Genomic DNA, 13,333 nt, shown 5'->3' on the forward strand with positions numbered 1-13,333 from the left:
TTTTGCCCTTTAAAAAAAAATTGTCAGAATCATTAATGAAGATGGCAGTGCTTTGACCCAGCCCACACGTTTCATAAATATATTACAACTACACACAGCACACAGCTTCACAGTTCATGCGATAGGCAGTGTCTAAAAAATCAGTTACTAACTTCCAAAAACATTTAAATATCTACGGTATTTAAACACAGTGTTTTCTAGTTTCTCATAAGAAAAGTAAGCTGTAAACATTTTTACCTTTAGTTCATGCCTTGTTTGCTAGGTAATGTGGACTTTTTATTGTTGGTTGTTTTGTGTTTGTTTGTGTTTTTTTTTTGTTCCCTTTTAAATCTACAACCATTGGTGGAATAAATCTGTGTTCCCAAAAATATTACATTCCATGAATAAAGCACAAGTCTATTATATAACCATGTGATACAGATACAGAAAATGAACTACTGTATTCAAAAACAGAAAAGTAAAGGTACTAAAACAGTCCATAGCTGTTAGAGCTGATGCTTTCAGAATACAGACCAACATTGTTACACTAAAAATGTTCAAAAATAAGGCCTCTGAAATAAATATTTCCATTCTTTAAAAAAAGATATAATAAAAATGTACATCACATGGTCAATGTAGGTATAAAAATCACTAAGTTAAACCATTCTGGATGATGTATCTGAAGTAAAATGGCCTAGGTTTTGCTTCTGCCGACGTCCTCTATTGTTTTTGGGGCATTTTCTGTTTAAAAAAAAAGAAAGAAAGAAAGAAAAAAGGACAAATGCTTTAGTATATACCATATAAATTTAAACCTAGCAATAGTGAATTGACTTAACAGCACCAAAGAGTGTAGGAACTGTGCTGGCTGAGTGGACACTCCTGCTGTTTGGTACCTGGTTGATGGTTGTGGATTTACGTGGGACACTTGGTCACTGAGAAAGGAGTTCTGCTTAACTTGAGAACCAAACCAGCAAGGTGCTACGCCCTTCAACCTTGATTGACAAATGCATGTATTATGGTTAATAGCTGTGTTGGCTTTAGTTTTTACAATTTCATATTTAAAATCCAGGGGGTGTTAAGACTGGATCAATTGGACCTGGCAGTGCTGGACCTCCAGTACTCTGCTGCTTGTTGGAACTCCCCAGGCAGAGGCCACCTCTCATCCCTTTTCTGGGGAGGGTTGCACATCTAAGAAAGCATTATGAAAAAGACAGCAATTCTGACCAGGAAAGGACTTAGTCAGCCCACCGGAGAGTGGGCAGTGCAAGATATAACACTATTTATAGCTGAACTGCAGGAAAACAGCAACGTGTCAACCTCTCTGGTTTCAGCAGGGAGAAGGGGGATGGGGAACCATATCTTCTATAAGATAACATCAAAACTTGAATAACTTGAATATGAGCTCTAACACAATAGCTGACCTTCTGAATGTTTCAAGGCTGATCTCCTCTCATGCGTAGCTGTTCTGGGGATTCAGAGAGGATGCAGGTGGTTTGCAAATTGAAATTAATTTGTATTTTGTGACAAAAAGAGTAATAGGAATCTTTTACATGAGTGTTTGAGAGTACTTGTTAATGCACATACAAATCCAGAGGGGAAAAGATTTAAATATAGAAGAAGTATATAAGTGCACTGTGTAATTTTTCACTCCTTTGGCTTTTACCCACCTTGTTATGCACATGACAATTGCAACTATAATGGCAATCTGTACGGCTCCAATTATTGCTGCAATAAGGACATGCGTAAGCTTTTGTCTACTCGGGACAACATAAAGAATACTAAAGTCTGTCTTTTCACAGTGCTGTCCAGTATATCCTGATTCACACCTGAAAAAGAAAAGGAACATTTAATGGAATATGTATTTTGACAGCAGTCCAGTCATTTTGTGATGAAAGAAAGAGTCCAAGACTTGGGATGAAAAAGCCCAGTAGTCACATCAGTGACAGCAGGAGAGAAACAGCCTCATCAGTGCTATCACTGCTGCTGCAGCAGCTCAGGACACATCACTTTTTGAAGCCTAAAATGAAATTTAGAGAGCAGAAGTACACGGAAGAGTTGCGATTCTGCCCGTTCTGTGAATGAGTGAAGAGGTTTGGATAGTCACTGAGAAAGAGCTGAAGAGAAGGTGGAGGCATGGTAGTGCCTGAATTGGAGAAAGGTTTGGATTTCTGGGACAAGAGGAGAGGCAGAAAAGGTAGTCTCTTCTGGATAGTGAGAGACCTGGTTTGTCAAAAGATGTATGTGGGGTGCTTGTTAAGTTGGGGCAATTTTTAGGAAAAACAAAGCAACTCGATGAAACAAGTAAACAGACTAGATGAGATACAAAGCAGTACGCTCAAGGAACCCGGCAGCAATGTCGATATGAGCATGGAGTATAGAGAAGGAAGAAAAACCTTGAAAAAAACAGGGAAAAAGTAAAATGCCTTTTCAAGCTGCAGCTTACTGATATGGAATCCTGCAAAAACTATTGGACAAGAGCAGCTTCAAGACCCTACCTGCCGTGTCTCCAAACTACTTTTCCAATTTTTCTCTTCACTATCAACCTACTGAAATCCCTCAGCCTTCAGGTTGAAGTATGAATCTGTGAGTGCTTGTTTCAAAGGATCACTAACAAGCGCAGGAGCAACAAGTTCCTTGTATCTAAAGCTATCCTTTAAAATCAACTGATGTGAGAACATCATTAAGGATACAGTAGAAAGCTGGAGAATTACTGCCACAGGCACAAAACCACTCCTTTTGTAAACTGGATACAACACAGACTTGGTCTCATCCATACAAAAGCTTTGTGCTAGGGTTAGGTGTTAATTCTGTTTAGAGGGACAAAATGATTATTTCCTAGACCTTCCTGCAACTGCTTAGGTGGCTCCTAAACTCCCTTTGTGTGCAGAGATAACTGCTGGGGTTTTCATGTTCATATCTCCAGCCATGAGCAGCTGTGTAAGATACTTACGTTCAGACATGAAATAAGTTCCAGTAACAGCAGAGCTATTAAAGAAAAGCCTCAGCATATTGTAAGTAAGCCTGGTAATGGCTAAGGATCGGAAAGGAATAGGGAGAAATGTGATAGCATACAAGAAGGAAGAGAAGGAACGCTATTGATCATGCAAGAAGAAACAAGAAGAAAGTGGTCTTCTTGCAAGTGAAGAGGATTGAATTCTTCTTTGTGACTTTGCTTTTATTTTTGTTAAAGAAGATAACAACAGTCAAAGTGTGATCAATGTGAGAATTGCTTTACAGCATGAGGCAAAACAAAGCAAAGGAAGCACAAGTAATTTAAAAACATTTTCTGTGAAACACTGAAGTGGCAGGAAATTATTTCTAAGAAATACTGAATGGAGATTTAGGACTATTGAATTCCTGCAAAGCAGAACTGTTTGTGTTAAGAATTGTGTTGGTAGTGTGGGTGAAGTAGTAGGCAATAGTTTAAGCTGCCTGGTAAATGGGCAGAACAGATTTTAAGGCATTCTTCTGCATTAATATAAAGCATGATAAACATAGGTCAGCGAGGATTCATCAGACTATGCTGAAGGTCAATTACTGGAGTTAGCGAAATGAAGATTAGATTTCTCTGCAGGGGATGAACTCTGCCTTCCTGATGCAGCCTGCCATGAGGGCACAACTGCACTGCACCAGGGAGGCAGCAGGAGACAGATCAGATCCCAGTTGTGCAAAGGCTACTAAACTGAGTATTGTGCAATTTACTCCTACAAAGCCTTCCTCCAGTCTACCTGGTGGCAGTTTTGGAGGGCTGCTGCACGGTGAGCATAGAGATTCATTGTTCTCAGTGAATGCAAGTCAGGTTTGCTCTGAATAGGTGTTTTCAGCAATTTTGTAGGTCATCTGGTACATCTCACACACCACTCTTTGGAAATAAGGACCGTGAGTATTTAAATAGCCAAGCAAGTCCAAAGGACATTTGGTGCTTCAGGCCGAAAACTGACAGTCAGAAATTCTTGACTGGACCCCTGTGAGGTTTGCTGTGCTGTGCCAAGTGCTGAGACTATTTTGGCTTAAATAATCAACCACTTAAATAAATAACCGAAAGTAGTAATACCAAATGTAATTATAAAATAGAATTTAAAGAGGCAGTATATTAATTAAAAGCATTAAGACATTAATTATCTGTACTTCAGATTAACAATAAATATTTAAACGATTGAATAGTAATTGAATTATAAATAAATAAATGACTATTTATAACAGCACTAACCAGAACAAAATTCTGAGAAATTAAAAAAGTCAGTTCATTCAGAATGTTTTTTTTGAAACACCTCTAACTTGAATATTTTGCAGATAAATCCATAATAAGTTGTAATAAACACAACTCTGCATCAAAAGAACACTGTACTCAAATACCGCTGCCCACCAAGGCAATGTTGGGGATGCAACCAGATTGCCAAGAGAAACTAAAGCATGTTATCCTCTCTTGGTTTTGGCCAAAGAAAAGAGAAAAACAAATACAATCCTAGCACAGAGTTGAAAACAAGAAAGTGTCTCAGGTGGGTAAAGCAATACAAGCTTTCAATTGGCTAAGCCAATGACTGTATTGGCTCTTCTTTTTGGGCTTCCTGCTCTCTGGTCAGTCTGGAAACCCTTACATGTTGGTAGTGCAGAAATGCCTCACTTGATAAAGATCAAGGGAGAAATTATAAGACCTAATGGATTTATAGCTGAAGTTTCCAAAGCTAAGGATAAATAGCAAAGAGTAACAGCATCTTCAGCTACATTATTCTGGAAGTACAAATCTGCAGGATAAAATTCAGGAGTGAAAACTCCAAATAAGTAAGGCACTAAATGTTATCAAGATGTAGCCATTTTCTGAAACACATTTTTAAATGATTTCTTAATTTTTAAAGAAAACGAGACATAGGATTTAGTGACACTTAGAGAAAAAAATACTTGGTAGCTAAGGAAATAAAAAGTTCACATTTCTTGTGTAACAGTAGCTGAATACCGATTGCTGTAGACAAAAAATGTGGATAAAGAATATCTTGCAATTTATGCTCTCTAAATAAAACACATTATTGTGAAGTAGTCAATAAATATTGAAAATAACATTGATACTCCAGAGAATTTATGCCAAGGACAATAAGATGTATAGATAATGCTAGAACAGATTTAGAAGTCAAAAGGGCAGTTGCAGTGAGACAGGAGAACCATGCAAGGTTTCTAGGCAGTGGTTTCTAGGTTTTGCTTTTCTCTCGACAAGATCTAGCAGCTGAAAACAAGGAGCCAACACTAAGGCCAGATTCTTCAGAGGGATTCAGCTTCTGAACCACCTTGCATTTGAGCAGCTGAGTCCTTCCTCTGAACACTGGCTTTTGCATGACCACTGCAACTGTGTGCTGCCCACAGCCCAGGCATGTGGCTTCTGTGCCACTGCTTAAGTAACTGCAAATGGATACATGCTGTAATTATGGCTAAGGAACATTCTGATTAAGCCTTATGGCAACTTCAAGCATATTTTGGAGGAATTCAGGACTTACCGGCAGGAAGCCTTCTGAGTGGAATAAATGAATTCACATTTTCCATGTATACAGTAGCCATTAAAGCTTTCTGAACAAGGTATGTGGTTACCAATGTAAATGTCTTCTCTTTGATCACTGGCATCTTTAAAAAAAAAAAAAAAGAAAGAAGAAGATACATAAAAAATATAAATGCTGTACAGTATTTCTTAAAAAATCTCAAGCAAGAATAGTTGAGAAATGCCCTGAAAGACTGATAGTAAAGAAATGCAAAACAGAGAAGCAAAAGCTTAAAGGTGAAGTTTCAGAAACACCTGCTGTTATTTGGTAGGATGTATCACACTGAAAAATGATCCTCAGAGATATCCTAACGTTCTTCTTATGTGAGCTTTCTTGAAAGGAGAAAAGTATTTTTGAGAGAAACAACCAAGCGAGGGAAGATCAGAAGTTTTGTCAGTGTCACTGTAGCACAGAGCAAACACATAGATACATAAAGCCCACTCCCATGTCTAAACAGAAGATCTGAAGGGCTGGAAAGAAACTAAAGCACATTTTATACTTACTGGGTAGAAAATTCTGTTCTGACTGGTATCACCAGTCATTACAGCTGAAATCAAACACATTACAACAGCGGTCTTCCTACAGAAATTCCTTTTCAGAGAGTAGGAACCTCAAAATACTGCAACGAGCTTAAAACACCAATTCTTTTGGAAAGTGTAATGATTCTGACTGGAATGGAGTTAACCCTTTCATCCCTATAGCCCCTATAGTTCTGGGTTTTGAATTCATAGTTGAAGTATTGTTGATAACAAGCCAGTATTGGCTGTTGCTGAAGGAAGCTTGCAGAGCCAACAGACTTTCACTTTGTCCTATTCATCCCTCTGCTCCCCCTGAGAAACCTGGGGGTGTTCAAGAGCTTTGGAAGGGAGAGGACAACTGTCCCAAAGTGTACAAAAGGATATTCTGTATCATAGGATTTCATACTCAGCAATAGAACTAGGGGTTTTGGTCTTCCTTCCCAAAGTGGCAGATGTTCACAGATTGGTGGTACAGGTCAGCCTGTGGGAGATTGTGAGTGATGGCCTTTGTATCACTTGATTTATTCTTTTTTTCTCCTTCATTTATTAAACTATTTTTACCTTGAGCAATTATTTTTTTCCTCACTTTTGCTCTTCCAATTTTCTCCCCTGTCCTCCTGAGGGAAAAGAGTAGGTGAGTGAGCAACTGGTGGGTGCTTAGCTCTGGCCAAAGCAGCCCAGCAGAAGAAGGCAATCCCTTCCGCCCAAGACTTGCTGCATCTGTCACTATCAAAAGCTGCATACATTTTATACCATTTCCCCAAAACTTTTTCTGTAAAGAAATCTTAAATACAGAAGTTGGTCTTTTGTAATGAACTTCTCTAAAGCGCAGGGATCAAAAGATGTGGTTGTAATTGTGGAATTATGTTCATTTCTAGGCAATAGACTATATCTTCACAAATACAAGATTATAATGAACTGCAGGTGCAAAGCAAAAAGGGACTGTGAAGAAGAATTCTCCTACACAATCACCGATTATTTCAAATAACACCAAAAAGAAAGAGAATGCATTCATACACAGAGGAAAAAAAAGGAAACACATGCTGCTGTTTTAGGTTCTCCTTGAACATTTTCTGGAATATTAAGAAAAAAATTATCTAAACTTTAGAGGTTTCAGAAGACTCTCGGTTTCTTAGTAAGGAAGCCTATTAGTTCAGGCTGTTCTTCAAAGTTACAGAAGACTTGACACAAGTGAAAGACATAGCCTTATATTGACAATATACCTGATACTGCTCTGTTGGAATAGACTACAAGGTGGTATATTCAAGACTACATGGTGGTATGTCCAAGAGGAGGAAAATTGGGTCATCCCAAAATTGTTGCCTCCCTCCTCCTCCAAGCAGTTAATTACTGTTGTATCTATCTCAATCAGGGGCTAGTAATAAGCTATATACATTAGTCTGTCCAGATGGCTGTGCTGTGCCTGTTCTTATTGTACATATGAATGCAGAAAGTGAGGCCCAGTGACAGATGCGTCCCCTGGAAGGCAGCCAGGTAGCCACAACTGCCCAACCAGAAACAGAACATGGGCTGAGCAAAGTAAAATGGACATTCATCCATCCATTGGGGGATGGGAATCAATTTTTAACATGAGAGGCCAGCTAGACTTCTAAGTGAGAGATTTAACTGGTGTAGAAAAAGTGTTCAATTAAAAAAAATTAGACGTATTACCAGAAAGAAGAAGCCTGCACAGCAACTGAAACTGATGTTCATCTTAGCAGGACAAAAGCAGAAGTTCAGTTGCACCAGTGAAGTGAGACCATTCTGATTTAACTTTAGGTAGATACAATAGGTACTGCAGGAAGAGGAGACCATCCTGACCATGATTCTAAGGACTGAGAGATACTATACATTCAGAGGAGAGGGTTTAACAAGAATAATGCACAGGACTCAGAAGTAAAAGCACACAGATAGAAGTGCAGCCTGTTCTCTTCTCCTGTAGGAAAAAGTCAATCATAGTACTTCACTTCAGGCTTTCGCTGTGTAAAAAACTTGACTACCACATAAAAAAATTTAGAACTATTTTTTAGCACAACATACTCCCTTCTTGCTGAACTTGAGACTGCACAAACTATATATTTAATCATAATTATTATATGCAGTTCTCTTTTCATTTACTTGATTTCAAGGACAATTTATGGGCAAGCAATAAAAGACTATAACTTCTTCCAAATAGGAACCAAAAGTGCTGTTTTATCAATCACATAATAAGATGTATATTGCATTTCATCCCTTTTACGCCCCCACAATGTAAGTGAATATTGACATTACATTATTCCAATTGGTACTTAAAAAGAATGAAAATAAAAGAATTTGTGAAAAAGGAAAAAAGCACAGGGCTTTTTGGCAATTAATGGGTTTTCAAGATGAACACAGGGAATGTCTAAAGGCATGGTTGAATGCTTTTATTGCGGGTAGCCATGGGAGTGCAAAACAAGTATAATGACAGAAAAAAATTAAAGGTCAGTGCTAACACAGAAGGTAAAACTGCTATTATTTGTGAGAGAAGAGGAGGCAAGGTTATCACCTATGCAGATCTGCTCTGAGAAGGCCAGGTGTTTTTCCTGGACAGCAACACTTTGAGCAAGAGCCATGAGCATTTGTTCTGAGAAAAAATGAGGTGCTGACACATAAAATAATTGAGCAGAAAGTGAAACTCTATCTTCTTTTGTTTATACTAAGGAATTAATTCATATGGGTAAAATGTTTCCAACCAATGTGATTTAGCAGTTTGGTTTACATAGAAGATATTAAAATGACCAAATACAGAATCTGCATTTTTTTTTTCATAGATGTGTTCAGAAAAGAGGGGGTTGCAGGGGGCTTGTGTAATTTCATCTGTTATCTCACAGCTTGATATCTTGCAGTAAAGGCATTTTCACAGCACTTGGCAGGGGTCTAATCCTGTGACTGTTGAGTAGGGGTGGTGAGCAGCTGAGTATCTTGAAAGAATACGGCAAGGCAAAATTCACAAATCCTGCACATCTACTTCATGCCAGCCTTACAATGACAGTGCTGCAAGAAAGAAGCTGTTCTTAGGTCTGTTTTGGCTACAGAAATCAAAGCTGCAAGAGACCAGAGAGGACCTGCTCACTGTCTTTTCTCATCTTGGGAAACCATAACCAAACAGCACAAAACCAGCACGATACCTTTCACCTCTGGCCGATACTGCATGCCGTCGTCCTTCTTTCCAACTGCGTTTGTGTCATCTGCTTCTAGATGATAAATACATGCATGGATAGCTATTAGGAAAAGCTTAATTCCAAGCCACTGCATACACATCATTGAGAATAACAGTCAAAGAAAAAAGTGCAGTACAAGCACACACACTCCCATATTGTTCCTCCCATCCAACCACAGCAGGAACATGTAGAGTCAATAACCCCAGACTCTAGCCTAACACAGGGCACATCTCAGGCTGTAGGTTTTGAACCTAAATCTCTTCCATTATATGGGCCTAGGTTATTTTGGTTGAGATATATATTCTTTTTCAAACTATTCAAATTACAGATTTTGTAACAAGCAAGGGGATGGTGGACAGCTGTTACTACAATGGGAAGGTCCTACAGCCAATTCACCTTGATCTGACTGAAATCAAGACTCCAAAACTGTGGATGTCCCCTCCCTGGAAGCATTCAAGGACAGGCTGAAGATCCCTTAAAGGTCCCTTCCAACCCAAACCATTCTATGATTCTATGATCAACAGCACATATGGCAGCAGTCTGAAGGTTTTGGTGCACCTTTCCAGCACTGGAAACGGGAATGGATAAACAGCAGCGCAACTGAGGCCCAACTTTACTCACCTTGCAACTATATTTTACAGTCTCCAGTAGCAACAGTGAGCATTTTCCACGTTCCAGTATTCCCTTTCTTTCCTACTTCTAACAGTACCCTCATGTAGGGATGTTGCTTGCATTCTCCTATAACCTTTTGTTGTCTTTTCAGATAATAGCAGCCAAAGGAAGAAAAGTTAACGGAAGCATACCACATCATATATATGCAGTGTAAACATACATCTACGTGGGGAAAACTAAAATACAGATGGTGAGTTCACTGATAGTGAGGAGAACTAAAATACAGTTCACTGATACCTGGATCAGCCAGTTCTAATTAAAAATGAAAAGGCTTTACCAAGCCTATTCATATCAGAATTTACATTTGTTGGAGAAATAAAATTAAACCTACCTGAGCAGTGTCCAAGATGCCTAATGTCTATCTGCTCTTGCCTCAGACAGGATGCTTCTCTAACAAAGCAGGGGTTGTTATAAGAACTTCCATCAGAAGCACAGACAGGATTAAAACTGTATCCACTGCAGTCTATATTGCATACACACCTGGAAATTGAAACAACAAAATTGACATCCAGCAAGCAAAGAGTAAGTACTGTTGACTCTTGAGCAAACAAAGCTAATATGTTAATACCAGCCTTCTTCATCCAGGAGAAGACTGTGTCGCATGAGGATGCTGAAGAACTTGCTGATACCTCAGGTTTCCAAGAAGAGTTTACAGAATCATGAATAAGTACCTCAGCATTCTTTTTTAAAAATGTATTGATATTTAGAGTTTTGCAGTAAGAACAGTCTCACTGATTAACAACCAAAAATGATGACACATTGCTGGGAAGATTCACAACATGAATAAAAGTATGTTTGTTGTTTTTCAAGAATTCTGCTTTTTCAAAAGCAAATGAATATTCCACTTTTTTGGGGGTGTCAGGATCCCTGAGGAGGAGCAAGAACAGGACTTCCATTTCTGTTAAGCATTTAAAAGAATTTTTTTTTATTTCAGAGGACTGAATGCAATCAGTGTACTTGGACAACTGTGTCATTTCAACAATACATTCATTTATACCTTTGAAAGTTAACAATGCATTTATTATATTGTATTTAAAACAGGATTATGTGATCTAACTATTTCATGCTACATTCACGTAATACTTCAGTTGTTTTAGACAAAGCATTTTCTGTATCATTTGCAAGAAGAGATCATAAACAAAGTCAGGAAAAAGACCTACCATGTAGCAGGCTGCTATTGACCAAACATAGTGCAGACTAAGACTTGTCTATGGCTGAGACTTACTCCTTTTTAGTTAGACAGTTCTGCTGCTCCTCCAAAAAGTTCTGAAATTTGGTGTGCATAAATGGCACTAGAAAGCTTACAACTTTCCATCCTCCAACCTCTTACTTATTTCAGTCAATATACTACTTTTTACGTGAATCTCTCTTTTTTATCTTTTTAAACATCTTTCATGTCACTTCTGTCCATAGAAGCAAGTGGTGGGGCTGCAGGATGGAGGAGGCAGGGGTGCTGTGAGAGCAGGATAGAGGTGAGAGCTCTGCATCCTCTAAGGAGGACACACTTGTCCTCTCACCAGAAACCTCCACACAGGGGACACATGGTCTGTCTGACTGCTGTTAGCTTAATCTGGGTTCATTCTTGTAAGACATGGAGTGGAAAAAAAACAAACACAAGCTATCTACATGTCAGGATTTTTAAGTTCTTTCCAGCTGTTCCAGATACAATTAAATGATTAAATAAATGTGTGTGTGTGCCTCAAGTCAGTAACAAATCTTGCAGCAGAACCTATTTCTACTCTTTTTCTCTTCTCTCTTTCCATGAGCATATTTTGTTACTTTTGTCATTTTTGGCTTTAAAGCTACCACATTTCCCAGTAATATTTCAAGCCTGTGAACTTCAGATTATTGCTAGACAAACGAGCAACTCTAGCACAAACATTTTATGTGCACCTACAGACAATTAAAAACTGCCCCAGTAATGAGGCTGCACACATCTTAGGGTGCTACCTCAAAGTTGTCTTGAAGCCCCTAAATATCAATGGCACGTTACATTATTTTTTTTCTTACTAGAAATGGGAACTCAGCATGGTTGTAAACCTTAGACCTGGGAAAGGAAGTACTCTTTTGTTTACATCCCCCCACATGACTTTAAGCTCAATAAGCCTAATGAGAGGTTTATTAGAACTTAGTACATGCAAATAAAAGGCTCACAGCTCAGCAGTTGTGTACATTTATTGAACCAAACTAACAGTGAGCTAGTCCTCATCTGTGTGGCACTGGCTGTGTGCTTACTGATATCTTCCCTCAGCCATCAGGAATCTCTTCTACACCTGGATGCCCATCCTTGCCATATTTATTTATATCTCCAAGCAAATTCCATCTCTGTTTCTGTGTCCAAACAGCTCCACTTCTGCCTATAGTCATCATCCAAAGTCTGCAGCACCACAATTACTGTTAGCTCTTATCATTGCTGGTGACAAACAAGGTGACTTTTGAAAATCATTTTTCCTTTCTCATGTTACAAGTTCGTGTTGAAACTGTTTGGTAACTGCTTAAATTTTCAAGCTGTGTTTTGTTCAGACTTAACACCTAGTGTTAAATGCATACTTACTTCAGACTGCAAAATGCTTGTTCTGGGGGGTAGTTGTGAATTCCTGTCTTCTTATTCTCAGATTACTAATAAACACTCCCAGCCTTAACTGTAACCCCATAGCCCATGTACAAAAATTTATTTTCAACATTTAAAATTCTTATCTAGATGTTGGAAAAAAGGGAAAAAAAAAAAAAAAAAAAAGCACAAAAAAGTGAAGAGCTCAGCGCTGCCCCTCCACTCCTGTGAGGAGCTGCAGCCACCATGAGGCGTCCCCCTCAGCTCTGGGCTGAGCCAACCCAGGGACCTCAGCTGCTCCTCATACCTCTTGCCTCAAGAGACCCTTCCTCATCTTTGTGGCCCTCCTTTGTATGCTCTCTAAGCGTTTTATGTCCTTCTTATATTGTGCCACCCAGATTGCACACAGTGGAGAGGTTGCACAGTGCAGAGCAGAGTGGCACAATCCCTTCCCTTGGCTAGAAAGCAGTGCCAGAGTATCATTGAGTAGGTCTTGACTGCCTTTCTCTGCGAGGAGGCTGGGCAGAAGGTGGTGCTAGTTCTTTCTCTGATGCTTTTTGCTATTACCAACTACTACCAGCCAAGGTGCTTGCAAATCCAGCTGAGGTCCCAGGGCATCTCCCAGCACGAGCACACCTGGTTCAGCATCTGCCCCTGCTTCCAGGATCATCCCATCCTCCTTCCAGCCCTCTTTCTCCTTTCTAAGACCACTTCCTTTCAGGACCCCTTTCTCTCCAGAACCCAAGGTTTTGCTTTCCCATTCTAGACTGTCTGCAGGAATGAAATGCACCATCAGGTTCCTAATTGATGACCTCGCCTCATGTCTCTTTATTAATTGGAGAACTCAGGACATGACAGTTCCACTTAGCCTGTATTACCTCAAATTTACAAGCAGTCCATGGTGGT

At 39.2% G+C, this 13,333-nt stretch overlaps 1 protein-coding gene across 1 annotated transcript in view; it reads right to left on the reverse strand.

The window, feature by feature from the left end:
• Positions 1–635: 635 nt before the first annotated feature.
• The window catches only part of TMEFF1 (transmembrane protein with EGF like and two follistatin like domains 1), a gene marked incomplete at its 3' end in the record, with an annotated part of 117,055 nt that continues 104,357 nt past the window's right edge, over positions 636–13,333 (reverse strand). The window contains exons 6-10 of the mRNA XM_079533036.1: positions 10,208–10,356; positions 9,172–9,237; positions 5,466–5,589; positions 1,647–1,805; positions 636–720 (exon numbers count right to left, since the gene is read on the reverse strand). Of these exons, the coding sequence (XP_079389162.1) occupies positions 636–720; positions 1,647–1,805; positions 5,466–5,589; positions 9,172–9,237; positions 10,208–10,356 (583 nt within the window). The remainder of the gene's footprint in view (positions 721–1,646; positions 1,806–5,465; positions 5,590–9,171; positions 9,238–10,207; positions 10,357–13,333) is intronic.

This window comes from Tetrao urogallus (assembly GCF_951394365.1).
Source record: "Tetrao urogallus genome assembly, chromosome: 3".
In the NCBI taxonomy this organism is placed as follows: Eukaryota; Metazoa; Chordata; class Aves; order Galliformes; family Phasianidae; genus Tetrao; species Tetrao urogallus.